General features: G+C 38.5%; 2 protein-coding genes across 3 annotated transcripts in view; one reads left to right on the top strand and one right to left on the bottom strand.

The window, feature by feature from the left end:
• LOC115210075 (queuine tRNA-ribosyltransferase catalytic subunit 1) overlaps positions 1–11,586 on the top strand; it is a 57,131-nt gene extending 45,545 nt beyond the window's left edge. The window contains exon 13 of the mRNA XM_036510778.1: positions 11,575–11,586. The gene's annotated coding sequence lies outside the window, so the exon portion shown is untranslated. The remainder of the gene's footprint in view (positions 1–11,574) is intronic.
• Positions 1–15,601, bottom strand: part of LOC115214249 (WD repeat-containing protein 46) — a 34,225-nt gene that overhangs the window by 927 nt on the left and 17,697 nt on the right. For both annotated transcript variants that reach the window (XM_029783386.2, XM_029783394.2), the window contains exons 8-14: positions 13,763–13,913; positions 11,674–11,809; positions 9,362–9,461; positions 4,809–4,962; positions 4,075–4,222; positions 3,741–3,835; positions 3,217–3,318 (exon numbers count right to left, since the gene is read on the bottom strand). In XM_029783386.2, the coding sequence (XP_029639246.1) occupies positions 3,217–3,318; positions 3,741–3,835; positions 4,075–4,222; positions 4,809–4,962; positions 9,362–9,461; positions 11,674–11,809; positions 13,763–13,913 (886 nt within the window). The remainder of the gene's footprint in view (positions 1–3,216; positions 3,319–3,740; positions 3,836–4,074; positions 4,223–4,808; positions 4,963–9,361; positions 9,462–11,673; positions 11,810–13,762; positions 13,914–15,601) is intronic.

Consider the following 15,601-nt stretch of genomic DNA (forward strand, 5'->3'; position numbering starts at 1 on the left):
CATAAGTTGTGGTCTTGTAGGGAGCATAATTAAACTGGTTACAACATCAATACCACATAACAACAATTTAATCATCATGCATGGGTGGGAGCAGGTATGGCTTTGTGGTTAAGAAACTTGAATCCCAATTGTGTGGTTTCAGGTTCAGTACCACTGCATCACAGCTGGGCAAGTGTCTTCTATTACATAGTCCTGGGCTGACTAAAGCCTTGAGTGGATTTGATAGACAGAAACAGAAAGAAATCTGTTGTGTGTGAGTAGTGTGTGTATGTATATATATATATATAAATATATATATATGTGTCTGGGGAGAGTCATTTTCTTTTTGTGCCTTATTATGTAACACACTCACCAGTAAAATTTCTGCATTTTTCTTATTTTTATTGTCCTAAAATTTTCGTTGTGTCTTGCAACCTTTTCGATAGTTTTGGTTGCACACTCACTGGTAAAATTTCCACGTTTTTCTTATTTTTATTGCCCTAAAATTTTCGTTGCATCTTGCAACCAAAGCTATCGAAAAGGTTGCAAGATGCAATGAAAATTTTAGGACAATAAAAATAAGAAAAACGTGGAAATTTTACCGGTGAATGTGTTACATAATAAGGCACAAAAAGAAAATGACTCTCCCCAGACACAATAGAATATGCTTCAACACATGAACTCATATAGAGAATCTTGCAAACCAAATCCCAAAACGAAATAAATAAATATATATATATATATTGAGAGAGAGAGATTATAATTGTAAAAAATACAATTATAATTAAGGGCATAGAAAAGACTGCCTATGCTGAAAATAGACACCAGTACTGTAAAAGGGATAATTCTTAAGTGGTTTGATGATTTAGCATCTATTTTCAGCATAGGCATAGTCTCTTCTATGCTCTTAATTATAATTATCTTTTATACTATTATAAATCTCATGAATTCACCTTAATAGGTCTATATTATATGCTGGCCACTGATAAAATCTTTAAGTTTTATCCTTTATTATTATTATATATATGGCACTCGAGCCCCGTGCTAGTAGGGTGTTAAGAGCACCATCCGAGCGTGATCGTTGCCAGAGTGGCTATCTGGCCTCCGTGCTGGTGGCATGTAAAAGACACCATCCGAGCGTGATTGTTTGATCATTACCAGCAACGCCTTAGTGGCACCTGTGCCAGTGGCATGTGTAAAAGATTCAAGCAAGGTCGTTGCCAGTACAGCTTGACTGGCCCCGTGCCAGTGGCACATAAAAACACCCACTACACTCTCGGAGTAGTTGGCGTTAGGAAGGGCATCCAGCTGTAGAAACTCTGCCAGATCAAGATTGGAGCCTGATGCAGCCATCTGGTTCGCCAGCCCTCAGTCAAATCGTCCAACCCATGCTAGCATGGAAAGCGGACGTTAAACGATGATGATGAAAGGTGGGGCTGTGTGGTTACGAAGTTTGCTTCCTAACCATGTCTCCTTGTTTTGATGTCATGTGGACAGCCTATGATCTGAAAACAGAAACAAAAAAAAAGGCACGATGCCACAGAAGACTTTGCCCAACGTTCCACACTATGAGATCAAACTTGAAACCACGTGGTTGAGAAATGAGCTTTTTAAACAGCCATGCCTACGTGATTAGGTGCAGACATCATGATGTTAGCTTATGGTAATTTGTGTTGAAATCTAATACAAGAACAGCAGGTTTAGCACAACAACTGCACACCTCGTGATAATAATTGCCATATGATACTTACACTAAGTATTAAGTGTTTTGGCCAGGAAATACATATTTGATTAATTCAGGTGACGTCCTTAACAACCACTTGAGTTTGAAATTATGTGATACATGAATATAGTTTCAATCGGAATGACGGAAGTAAACAAAGGAATATATTTTTATTAAAAATACGCTTTAATAGATATGTGATTAATAATTTGGACAGTGTTCCAATACCTAATAAATTCTTCAAGTTTCAGAAAAATTCTTTTTTTCATATCACATTGATTTCTAACGTAAGCACAAAGGTACACATTTCACCGGTGGCCAGAAGAGCGAAAAATAACGAGATCGCCGGGAGGATTAGAAATGTGAACATTAAAGGGACGTAACTGCAAACTACAAGGCATTTTGTGTAACACTCGATCTCGTCACTAACCACTCCTATATCTCCATATACCTAAAGCAAAACATAGTAGCCGCAACTTGAGTGACGATTTTTAAAAAATAAGAAAAACACACACTAACATATGGGCAGATACATAGTGTTTGTGTGTAAGACATCTCATTTACAAGTATATCATGACTAGATGGGTCAGAGACCAACTCACAACCAGTGTGTTGTGTCTATGATGACACAATAGTGACTAGAGGAAGATAGACCAGTCATGCCATTTCATTAAATAACATTATATACATATATATATATTGTTCCTTCTCGAGCCACGCCTGGTTCATAAGGGCCGGTTTCCTTGGCATATAGGTTCCCCACCTGGACAGGATGCCGGTCCTACAAAGGTGAGCTGCATGATGCAGGAGGAAAAGAGTGAGAGAAAGTTGTGGCAAAAGAGTCATCAGAAGTTCGCCATTACCTTCTACCAGAGCCACGTGGAGCTTAGGTGTTTCGCTCATAAACACACACATCACCCAGTCTGAGATTCGAACCCGCGATCCCTTGACTGCAAGTCCGCTATTCTAACCACTAGGCCATGTGCCTCCACAAATTACACTATAGTAAATGTAATTTATTTTCCACATCATCCTTGTTGGTTATGCATCCATACTTAAAAAAGCAATTATCTACCATATTTGATGGCATAAAAGACATGCAGGCATATTAGGTGCACTCCAATTTCAGCAGCACATCACCATCAACGACAAAATTTGCTTATGGGCAGCCAAACTTCACACAAAGGACTCCGGGTGATTTTCTGAGACATTTTGTTGAGAAAAAAAAAATGCAATCAAATATGATACCTTCACTTAAAATCAACTCTGATTATCTTCTTTTATTTTTCAAAGATAGAATGATTGATTTGAAAATATAAGCATAATTTCTAAATGCTTGAAATCTTCTATGGTAGCTGTACCATTTGCAACCTGTATTGTATAAGACCGAGTTGGCAGAGATATATTTCAAAACAACAAAACTGTGAGTGAAAACTATTAAACCCTAAACCTAAATAAAAATAAAATTCATAAAATTCAATAAAAAAATGGTAATACATGAATAGCACACATACTCTAAGGGCTTGTTTATTCTTTTCTTCCATGATGCCAGAAATGCTTCCATAATTTGGTTTAAGTATCCTTCGATTATCCAGACTTATCATATCAGGTTGAATCTATGGAAAACGAGACAAAAATATTTCAAAATTATTTGTGGATAATTCAATAATACACGAAAGGCTACTTCAAAGATGGTTAATTTAAGAATATAGTGTCAAGAGTATAAAATTAAATTAATTAAAATTACTTGTAGTTTAAAAATAACAGGATTATTTGTATAGTAATGTCAAGATAAATATAAGAAAATATTTGGTTTGCAATATTCTTTATATGAATTCGTGTGTTGAAGAGAGTCAAAACTATTGAAAAGGTTGCAACACGCAACGAAAATTTTAGGAAAATAAAAATAAGAAAAAAAGTGGAAATTTTACCGGTGAGTGTGTTAAATAATAAGGCACTAAAAGAAAATGACTCTTCCCAGACACAACAGTATAAGAAAATAATTATTGAAAAATCAGATATTCTGGGAAATATTTACCTTATCAAGTAACATTTTCACTTCTGTTTCTCGACGTTGTTCTTTGGATTGATATGGATTTGCTTCAAGAGCATCAAAACATGGCTCACCAGAACCTAAAAGAAAGAAATGCACAGAATAGTGAGACATCATTATCATTTTAACATTTAGTTTTCCATGCTTGTATTGATCAGATGACAGTATGTTTTTTTAACACTCTACGTCTTTAAAGGGATCCTCCCTGGATAAAATACTGCAGCCTAAAAGTGATGATGTTTACGTTACAGAGCTGCTCCTAGCAAAAAATATGTTAAATTGTGTGCTAAATCAATTGATAATAGATGAATTTACTCACCAGGAATAAGCAGACTCTGAAATCCTTTTTCATAGCCAACACCAAGTACATCTTCATAAGGACAGAATTTTGTACTGTGCACTCTTCCAGACAGTTTATGAAATAAGTATGGAGTGTTTACTGTTCGAGAACAGCAGTTATCAAATATCTAAAAAAAACAATTTGAAGACATTAAACATATTGCATACCTTTACAAAACAATATCATCGTCATCATTTAGCGTCCACTTTCCATGCTAGCATGGGTTGGACAGTTCAACTGGGGTCTGTGAAGCCAGAAGGCTGCATCAGGCCCAGTCTGATTTAGCAGTGTTTCTACGGCTGGATGCCCTTCCTAACGCCAACCACTCCGCGAGTGTAGTGGGTGCTTTTTACATGCCACCCGCACAGGTGCCAGACGGTGCTGGCAAACAGCCAAAAAAAATTTCAAAATTTTAAAAAATGCAGTTATCCATATTTGTTCAAGCTCTTCATATTCTGCAGGTTCTAAGTTCAAATCTTGTCATGACTCACATGAGTGGTAGACTTAATACATTGCTGAGTTTAATACTAGACATAATGACCTGGCACTTTGGGTGCCTTTAGAAAAAAAAACCAGTCTGTTGCAAGCATTGAAACCAAGTCTCTGGTTTGCAGATACCTTCCTCCTTCCCATTAGTCTTGGAGGCCCTGAACAAAGGTCATGAGCACTGCCCACCCCCACCTCCTGATTTAAAAATAAAAACCACAACTAACCTGTACGACATTGCCAATGCCAGCTGCAAGCATATCGCGTTGACTGAAAGACAAACAATTGGCACCACTATCTATTCGGTAAGACTGTAGCATTTGGTAGGTACGAAGATCCCATATTTTCATATGACTGTCATCTCCAGATGTAGCTAGGTATCTATAAAAAATTAAAAAATGATTATTTTGTAAATATACATTTTTTAAAAAAATATTTTAAAGAAGTAGATGATAAGAAAATTTTTCGAAGATATATAAATTAATTTATCAGTGAAAGGTAAGAATTATTGTGGGTGAATAGTGATGTGAAAGAATATCATAGCAATAATTTATTCATCCGCCACAATGTCCTGTCCTTGTTGTGATGGGGTGGCTTGACTGCCTCAATGACCCTGGAAACTATGCCAGCAGAGCGTAAGCTTCAGACAGGAATTCCTAAGCTGGTCAGATCAAAGGACAGAAGCCATACGAATAAGGACCACTTTTCCTATAAGAGTTAAAAATGGGTTTGCTTAAGACCAACAACCCTAACTGAAATTAAGTAAAGTTACAGAAGAACTGAAGACAATTCTAAACCATCAAGATCTGGGAGAAAGACAGCCTAGAGTTGAAAACAATAAAGAAATGTGGTTGATGGCCTCTAATTCATAGGAAGTAAAGGGCTTAGGTGAAGTGAAAGCTGTTAGTGAATAATACTTTAATCATTTACAGAAAGTGTGTTACAAAACTGTCATCATCATCATCATCATCATCATCATCATCGTTTAACGTCCGCTTTCCGCGCTAGCACGGGTTGGACGGTTTGACCGGGTCTGGGAAGCCAAGGCCGCTCCAGGCTCCAGTCTGAATCTGGCAGAGTTTCTACGGCTGGATGCCCTTCCTAACGCCAACCACTCCGTGAGTGGATTGGGTGCTTTTTACGTGCCACCTGCACAGGGGCCGGAGGGTCCGGCATCGTCACGATCGGATTCGAGCATTTTAACGTGTCAGCGGCACGGGGGCAACGAGGTCCGGGGTACTTTGGGGACTGGGGTATTTTGGGGATCCGGGGTACTTTGGGGATCCGGGGTACTTAGAATGGGTAGGGGGGTACTTAGAATGGGTAGGTGACGAGGCGGGAGGGTACTAAAAGGGGATGGTCGGATTGAGGCAGTGTCAGGAGGAAGCGTAAGATCGGTGGGCAGTTGATGAGCTATGGCGCTAGCAGCTTGTCTTAAGCATATGAGGAGAAGTGGTAGTGGGAGGAGGAGGAGGGAGTAGGGCGTACCCAGTGTAGATGAGTAAGGTGTATCCGGTGTAGATAGAGAGAACGGGGTATACTGGTATTGGTGGTGGGGGGGGTGAGAACAGTGTTCAACGGTATTGGTGGTGGGGGTGAGAACAGTGTTCAACGGTATTGGTGGTGGGGGTGAGAACAGTGTTCAACGGTATTGGTGGTGGGGGTGGGGGGGCGGGCGCACCGCCAATGACTGAAAGATGGGAAAAAGATGGGATTACGGCTTGAGGCAGCCTGCGGTTAAATATTGTAGAGAGAGAGATAGGAAGATAAATCAAGTTATGGCGAAGGCTTGAAAGTATCTTAAAAAAGGTTAAATTTTCGTAACAGTGTATGAATAAACGTATTAACAACGAATAAAAAATATAGTAAGATAAATTTTTTAAGAACTTGCTGCGGTCATCGAGCGGGAGTTGAAATTGAAGAAGAAAGTAGTTGAACTGGGAATTTAAATTGCAGAATCGTAATAGTAATAGTAATGGCGGTTTTCAAGTTTTAGCATATGAAGAAGAAGAGGAGGAAAAAGAAAAAAGAAGACCGCCAATGACTGAAAGATGGGAAAAAGATGTCATGTATATAATTAATTAAAAATAAAGGAAATTAAGGCGGCGAGCTGGCAGAAACGTTAGCACGCCGGGCGAAATGCATAGCCGTATTTCGTCTGCTGTTACGTTCTGAGTTCAAATACCGCCGAGGTCGACTTTGCCTTTCATCCTTTCGAGGTCGATAAATTAAGTACCAGTTACGCACTGGGGTCAATATAATCGACTTAATCCGTGTGTCTGTCCTTGTTCATCCCCTCTATGTTTAGCCCCTTGTGGGCAATAAAAAAATAAAAAAATAAAAAATAAAGGAAATTAAATTCAGAAGTATATATATATATATAACTAAGATAGAAAGAATGTTCACATCATACTGTTTACATTCCACTTACTCCACAACTTTACATTACCAGTGAGGTATAAAAAAAAAAAGCAGTGAAGGAAGTTAAAAGTTCAGACTAAATGGCATTTGAAACTAATTAACATTTTGGGACTTTATTACTGTTCTTATTATTTTAATATCAGTCCATTGTCCGGAAATCTTTTGTCACGCATCTATGACCTCTTCAGCAACACTTTTCATTTCTGTGTGTGTTCTTGCTTCACTTACTCCATTGAGTAAGTCGCTGAAGGGGTCACAGATGTGTGACGAAAGATTTCCAGACAATGGACACATGTTAAAATAATATGAACAGTAATAAACGAGGTTTAAAAAGTGAATTAAGGAAAATCTGTCAGATAAAAAATAACTTGAAAATACTGATGAGGACAGTCACAAATTAATTAACACAGTTAAGATATCACACTAGGAAGTAATAAAATGTTCAAATTGTTATAAAATCAGTACAAAGCGGAATATTTAAAGCAGTGGTTTTAATATCTAGGCCGGATCCAAAATCTGGATTTTTTTTAGGGGCCATCCCAAAAATAGAAAACAAGACAATTAAAGAAAAATTTATATCATCATCATTTAACATCCGCTTTCCATGCTAGCATGGGTTGGACGATTTGACTGAGGACTGGCAAACCATATGGCTGCACTAGGCTCCAATCTTGAACTGGCAGAGTTTCTACAGCTGGATGCCCTTCCTAACGTCAACCACTCCGAGAGTGTAGTGGGTGCTTTTACATGCCACCAGCACGAGGGCCAGTCAGGCGGTACTGGCAACGACTTCGCTTGAATTTTTTTCACGTGCCACCAGCACAAGTGCCAGTAAAGCAAGGAAGACCACTGGGATCTGCTAGAAGGATGCTTGATGGCTGATGTGACCCTGTGAGCTAATGTCGAGGTGCAAACATAGGCTGCGTGGTTAAGATGTTCACTCTGCAACCATGTGGTTCTTGGTTTGACCCCACTAACTGGAACTTTGGGTAAGTATTATGATTAGAATTAAGTTCCCTGGCATCAATTCACCATGAGGAAAGTTCACCATGAACTTTAGAGTTCGAAAACAAGGATTTTCTAATTCTTTTACTGTGATTATATATTGTTATAAAATCAGTACAAAGCGGAATATTTAAAGCAGTGGTTTTAATATCTAGGCCGGATCCAAAATCTGGATTTTTTTTAGGGGCCATCCCAAAAATAGAAAACAAGACAATTAAAGAAAAATTTATATCATCATCATTTAACATCCGCTTTCCATGCTAGCATGGGTTGGACGATTTGACTGAGGACTGGCAAACCATATGGCTGCACTAGGCTCCAATCTTGAACTGGCAGAGTTTCTACAGCTGGATGCCCTTCCTAACGCCAACCACTCCGAGAGTGTAGTGGGTGCTTTTACATGCCACCAGTCCCAAATGTTAATTAGTTTCAAATGCCATTTAGTCTGAACTTTTAACTTCCTTCACTGCTTTTTTTTTTATACCTCACTGGTAATGTAAAGTTGTGAAGTAAGTGGAATGTAAACAGCATGATGCGAACATTCTTTCTATCTTAGTTATATATATACTCCTGAATTTAATTTCCTTTATTTTTTATTATTTTTTTTTTTTTGCCCACAAGGGGCTAAACATAGAGGGGACGAACAAGGACAGACACACGGATTAAGTCGATTATATAATCTGTAAACTTCATCACAATCATCATTCCTTATGGTGAACTTAAGAGGCATGAAGTTTTATAGTCCTGACTTGAACAATTTGCGTTGAAAGTGGAATTTGTCAGAAACTGTATGGAAACCCATTGTATATATGTCAAACTTATTCTAGCATGGGTTTGACAAATGAATGTTATCCCTTTAGCATTCAGAGTGCTCTGTCAAATGTAATACTTATTTATTCACACTGTTTTGAATTAATCATAAATTACCTTGTAGCTTTCAGATTTCAATACTGTTATTGTATATTTTTAGAATGACATTGTAGGATATGTGTAAAATGCCAGATCTCGACATTTTGAACATAATACAGGGAAAATATTTGGGCTGGATATAACTGGATTAAATAAGGAGATGACAATGATGACGGCTTTCTTCTGGATTATGGTCCAAGATGTTTGTGTCTAGCAGTAATGTCATCACAAACATAAGGGTAGGACTATTGTGGGTCTAACTTGAGCTTTAAAGAGGATCAGTAACTGATTGGAGATGAAGAGGCAGGCTAGTCCATGGAAAACAGCTTAATTACTTATGTGGGAGTATGCCAGGAAAGTTCAGAGAAACTATGCTATGTGTCTTTTCAAATGAGAAGTATTTTTAGCACAATAAAGCGTAATAGGATTTTAAAAAGATACGTACAAACCCCGTTGGTCCACAGCTATTGACCGTATATTAGATTTATGGCACAACATTTTGACTAAATAATCTTTTGCATTTGGTGACCACAGTGTTACAGTTCCTGCAAGATTAATGTGAATCACAAAACAAGAATTAAAACATAGGAACACAAATTGAAAATATGGCATGAAAAGTGGATAAATACACTTTCTATTATTAATTACGCAAGTATATAAAGTCAGTAAGAATCTGATGTCAGCCAGGCAGACTGAGGAAAACAAGCATAAGTTATTTATGAAAGGTCAGAATACTATTGCTCTTGTATGGTTTGAACTCATGATCTCTGAGATCAGTAAGCTAAAAAGTGCCTCATCATCAAAATCAGGTCATGACATAAATAAGGTGCTATTTAAATGTTCACAAATAACTAAATGTCTTTCTTTCTCTGCTATCAAATCAACAAATGGCACAGGTGGATTCTCAAGTGCTTTGTGTTTGTCATGGAATTTTTTAGAATAGAAAGAGTGGTATTTTTTTATGGGGCACCATCTTGGCAGCTATATACAGAGAAATTTTTCACAATTGTTGGGACTCAGAGAGTAAAGAGCTAGAAATAACATAAAGCATTTTGTTTGATGCTCTAACAATTCTGTCAGTCCATTGCTCTGGACTGGTACTTGACCTTTCATCAATTCAGGGTCAGTAAAATAAAATAAAATTAACCTGCATGGCCTCAATGTGCCTACGCATGTCCTCAGCATTCATGGCCCATGTTTCATGTAGCATGGCAGTTCGCACACATGCATCATACAGTCTACCTTTCACCCTGAAGCCCTTAGTTGCCAGCAGAGGTAGGAGTTCCCTGAACTTTGCTCAGGCTCTTCTTACTCTAGTTGCTACACTCTCAGAGCAACCACCCCCACTACAGATTTGGTCGCCTAGGTAGCAGAAGCTATTAACTACTTCTAGTTTTTTCCTCTGACATGTGATGGAATCTATTTTCTGTACATCTTACGTGTTTACTAAATCTGTGCATCTGCCACATACAAAAACTATTTTCCTGGTTAACCTTCCTTTGATATTGCTGCACCTTTTGTGTGTCCATAGCTTACACCAGGTACATCGTAAGGAGTTTCTACCCACGCCTTTTCTGCAGATCTAGTAGGGGCCATCTACATGAAGGGGGTTGTGATTTGACAGCCTTCCTACTTACTAAGACTTTGGTTTTTGCTAGGTTAACCCTAAGGCCCTTTAATTCTAGACTTTGCTTCCACACCTTAAACTTCATCATCAGTTCTGGCAGTGACTCAGTTATTAGAGCAAGGTCATTAGCATAGAGGAGCTCTCAGGGGCAGCCCGTCTTGAATTCCTCTGTTATTGCCTGGAGGATGCCTTTTATGTGTCACCAGCACAGCCACAACTATGATTTTATTAGGCTTGATGAGTCTTTTAAAGCATAGCAAATTGGTAAAGGTCACAATCACCTGTCATTGCCTCCTTGAGACCCTACACATATTTATAATAGGGCACGAATATATAGTTATTTTTAAAATAATGTATTTTAAACATAAATTTCACAAATAGTAACTATGCTTTGTTTGCCAGTGCCACTGGACTGGCTCCTGTGCAGGTGGCACGTAAAAAAAATAACACTTGAGCGTGGCCGTTGCCAGTACTGCCTGACTGGCTCTCGTGCCGGTGGCATGTAAATGCACCCACTACACTCACGGAGTGGTTAGTGTTAGGGAGGGCATCAAGCTGTAGAAACTCTGCCAGATCAGACTGGAGCCTGGTGCAGTCATCTGGTTCTCCAGTCTTCACTCAAATCGTTCAACCCATGCTAGCATGGAAAGCGGACATTAAACGACGACAACAATGATGAAAAGAAATGCATCGAATGAGTGGCGCATACCCTGCACACTCATAATTTTTTTGGCAAATTATAGTGTGGCATACAATATGTTGCTTACCGATGTTTTTTTACTTGAACTGATTTTTTTTTTAAGTATCACCATTATAGGTGTTTATACTCCAGGGAAATTAAGAAATCAACTCGTAAATAAACAAAACCCTTGAATCCATCACTGTACTCACACACACACACATGCCCAGTTGCATATTTATGTATGTTCAAAGATAATCAAATCAAATTTTCATCATTTTGAGCCACCCACCCAATGAGTATTTCTGCCAAATTTAGTGAAAATCCGTTCAGTTGTTTTCCAGTAATTTAGCAAACACACAGACAAAGACGAGTGATTACAATACTCTGCTTTCACTTACATGTGCAGGGCAATTAAAAAAAAAAGGGACTAAATAGTATGAGCCCTTACCATTTGAATGTCCGAGGTGTATAATAGCATTAGATGGATTCTGACACATAACATTTAAACGGCCCATATTGGTTCTGATAGCTGAAACTTTACTACCAATGGAGGTGTCCAGGTAGGACAAATATCCTCTTGCATTCTGGAAAACAATAGAGATACACACCAAGTTATAACAATGTACTGAATGTTGGAAAATCGTGTGTATGCTGAAAAGATGCTTACACATGTTGCAGTCACATTATATCATCCATTCATTTGAATCATCATCATTTGATACTCACTTTTCCATGCTTGCATGGGTCAGATAGAATTTGTTGTGGTAGGATGCCCTACCTGTTGTCAAACCTCACTTGTTTCCAGGCAAGGTAATATTTCCTCATAGCCAGACTTGTTTTTCGTAGAAGACTGGAAATGAATACTGCTTGTATGACAGTGAAGCTCATTTACAACAATTATATGATGTCAAAATACACACACACACGATGGGCTTCTTCCAGTCTCTGTCAACTAAATCCACTCACAAGACTTTGGTGACACAGAGCCATAGTATAAGACATTTGAATGAATGATATAATGTTAGGTGAAGTCCAGGTTATATGGAAGGTGGTCTTAAAAACCAGTCATAAAAAACCATACCAAAAACACACACACCACATCAAAGTTTGATGAATTTTTGTGTGCATCAGATGATGAAGGATTGAGAAGCTGAGACAATCCAAACCATGCTAGCATGGAAAAACAGGTATTAAGTGATGATGATAATCAGAGTGCATCAGATGAAAGATTGAGAAGCTGAGACTGTCCAAACCATGCTAGTATGGAAAAACAGGTGTTAAGTGATGATGATAAAAAATCAAGTGTTGTGAGGTAATGTGAGCTTATGAGGAATGATGAAGAAAAGTGGAGTGGGAACAAGACCAAGAACAAAAGGCAGATAGTGTATAGAACAGATCAGAATAAAGGTAATCTCAGAAAGAATTGAAACAAAACTGAATCAGATCAGATATTAGCAAGTTGGATCACACAGTGACACACATAAATATGCTATTCTGTAGTTCTGTCCAAACAATGCCAACATGAAGGTAGTCTAGATACACTATGTCTGGATAAAAGGCACGATGGTCATGACTATCTTAATTACAGCTTGTTTGATCAGTGCTGACATGGTACTAAACAACAAATAAAAAAAATGATGGTGGTGGTGGTGGTATTCATCATTGTAATTAGAAAATTGAGTAATGGGGTCTAAACATCCTTTATCCAGTAGGTCAGTACTTTGTCAATTACAACCCTTATTTACTACACAAATACTACACTGATATCAGTTTAGGACAAACACTATGTTAGTGGTAGCTGAATAGTTCAGTGAGATGCTGTACAATTTGATTTAAATGTAGGCACTTAAAACCTTCCATTAGAAAACTGATAAGCTCTGAAAACAAAATAACTTCAAAGCCATCCAGAGTTTGATGGTATAAACAACCAATCACATATATGTATGCCTGAACTGCAAATGTAATATTATAACCATCAACATCATTACCCTTTAAATGTCTATACTGGTGGCGCGTAAAAAGCACCATCCGAATGTGGCCGATGACAGTGCCGTCTTGACTGATTCCGTGCCGGTGGCACGTAAAAAGCACCCATTACACTCATGGAGTGGTTGGCATTAGGAAGGGCATCCAGCTGTAGAAACATAGCCAGATCAGACTGGAGCCTGGTGCAGTCTCCTGGCTTCTCAGACCTTGGTCGAACTATCCAACCCATGCTAGCATGGAAAACGGACGTTAAACAATGAGGATGATGACTTCTATACTAGCATAGGTTATAAGAAATTGCAGTTGACTTTGTCCTTGATATTACTTCCTGGATTTTCTTTGGTGTTAATTTCTTATAATCTATTTTTGTGGATTCCGTTTTATATTCTTGCCTTCACAAGTAGCATCCTGACATTTTCACAACTTAAAATAAGGCTATTTTATTTCCATTTTCATTTTTAAAAGCCAAGGTAGAATTTGTTTTTATTACAAAGGAAAAGAATTCTTCACATTATTTTAGATATTTCATAAAGTCAATAAAGTATACTTACTGCTGCCACAAGCAGAAAGTGGTAAGGAAGGTATTCCATTTGTAAAGTTTGATCCAAAGTTTTCAAACAATGTATTTCAATGCCACGATTGTCATAAATATAGGTCCATTGCTTCTGACTAACTGCAAACATAGTTTCCTGGTGAAGCCATCTGTTAAGATAAAAAATAAATACATTTCACTTATGACACAAAAAATTGTGTAAACCAGGAGGAAAAGAGAGTACTCAATACAAAATGTAGAGTTTTATCATATTCATTGGAAACTTTACAAAATTCTTACTCCAAGTTTCATCTCTGACAATGTGAAACTTGCTAAGGTCTATACTTGGTTTAATCCATTAGTATTCAAACCAGTAATATTCAGCCAGAATATTCTACCTGTTTTATGTCCAAACTGACTAGATCCAGCCATTCCCACCTACCCAACAATGCCATTCTAAAAATAAAACAATCACATCATTGAAATCTTGAAGCTTTGGGATAATACATGATTAATTCAAAACAATGTGAATAAATAAGAATTACCTTTAACAGAATAATCTAAATGAAAAAGGGTTAAAAAAAAAACACATCATTTAACATCCCACTTCCATGCTGGCACAGGTTGGATGGTTTGATAGAATCTGGCAGGCCAGAGGACTGCTGAACTGTGCTGTCTGCTTTGGCTTGGTTTCAATGTGTGGGTGTCCTTCCTAACACCAACCACTTTACAAACTGCATTGGGCACTTTTTACATGACACCAGCAATAGTGAAGTCACTAAATAACTTGCAAGACAAGAACCCGCTCAACTGAAGGGAAGAATAACACTGAAGGAGGTGGCTTTGTGCCAGTTAATGAGAGATTGGAGAATGAATAGTGGAGCAGAAACATGCGTCTTGCAGTGAAGAAGATGCATAGCTACATTAGTTGGAAAAAAGAAAGTGGAAAGATAGGGGAGAGAGATAGATAGATAGAGAGAGAGAGAGAGGGGATTAAGAAGATATGATGGAGGGTACACTCAGGTTACAGGGAGGTGCATATAAGTGAAGTGAAACTAAGAATTGGATAGGGTGAGTAGGTGGGTAAGTTCATGAGACTGTGAAAGGAGAGCCGGATATGGAGGGGAGGTATGATGTAGTGATGGATGGACACAAGTGGAAGGAGTAGGGTGTGAGAAGGATACATCATGGGAAAGAAATTTGACAGGGAGACATTGTGTGCAGGTAGGCTTGCAAGGATGTGAAAGGGGAGATATATATATATCATTATTTAACTTTAAAGTCCATGTTTCATGTGTGCATGCATGTATGTAAGAAGCATCGGATGTGGCGTGCAGGAGAGACGGTTGCGTTGGTATGGTCATGTACTATAGATGGATGAGGAGAGATGTGTGAAGAAGTGCCACTCCCCAACAGTTGAAAGAATCCAGAGTAGAGGTAGACCCAGGAAGACATGGGATAAGGTGGTCAGGCATGACCTTCGAACATTGGGCCTCACAGAGGCAATGATGAAGGACCGAGACTCTGGAGATATGCTGTGACTGCAAAGACCCAATAAATGAAGCGACTTCATGGCTTGTAGGATGGCCTGCTGTGCTTACCTTGGATCGTAGGGCGACCTGCTGTGCTTGAGGAGACCTATTGAGCCAAGTACATCAACATAAAAATAAAAATCAAATGGAAATTGTAGTTGTGATACACATGCCAGTGGCATGTAAAAAGCACCAACTGATCGTGGCCTATGCCAGCCTCCTCTGGCCCCTATGCTGGTGGCACGTAAAAAGCACCCACTACACTCATGGAGTGGTTGGCATTAGGAAAGGCATCCAGCTGTAGAAACACTGCCAGATCAGACTGG

Source organism: Octopus sinensis, linkage group LG1 (genome assembly GCF_006345805.1).
Source record: "Octopus sinensis linkage group LG1, ASM634580v1, whole genome shotgun sequence".
NCBI lineage: Eukaryota > Metazoa > Mollusca > Cephalopoda > Octopoda > Octopodidae > Octopus > Octopus sinensis.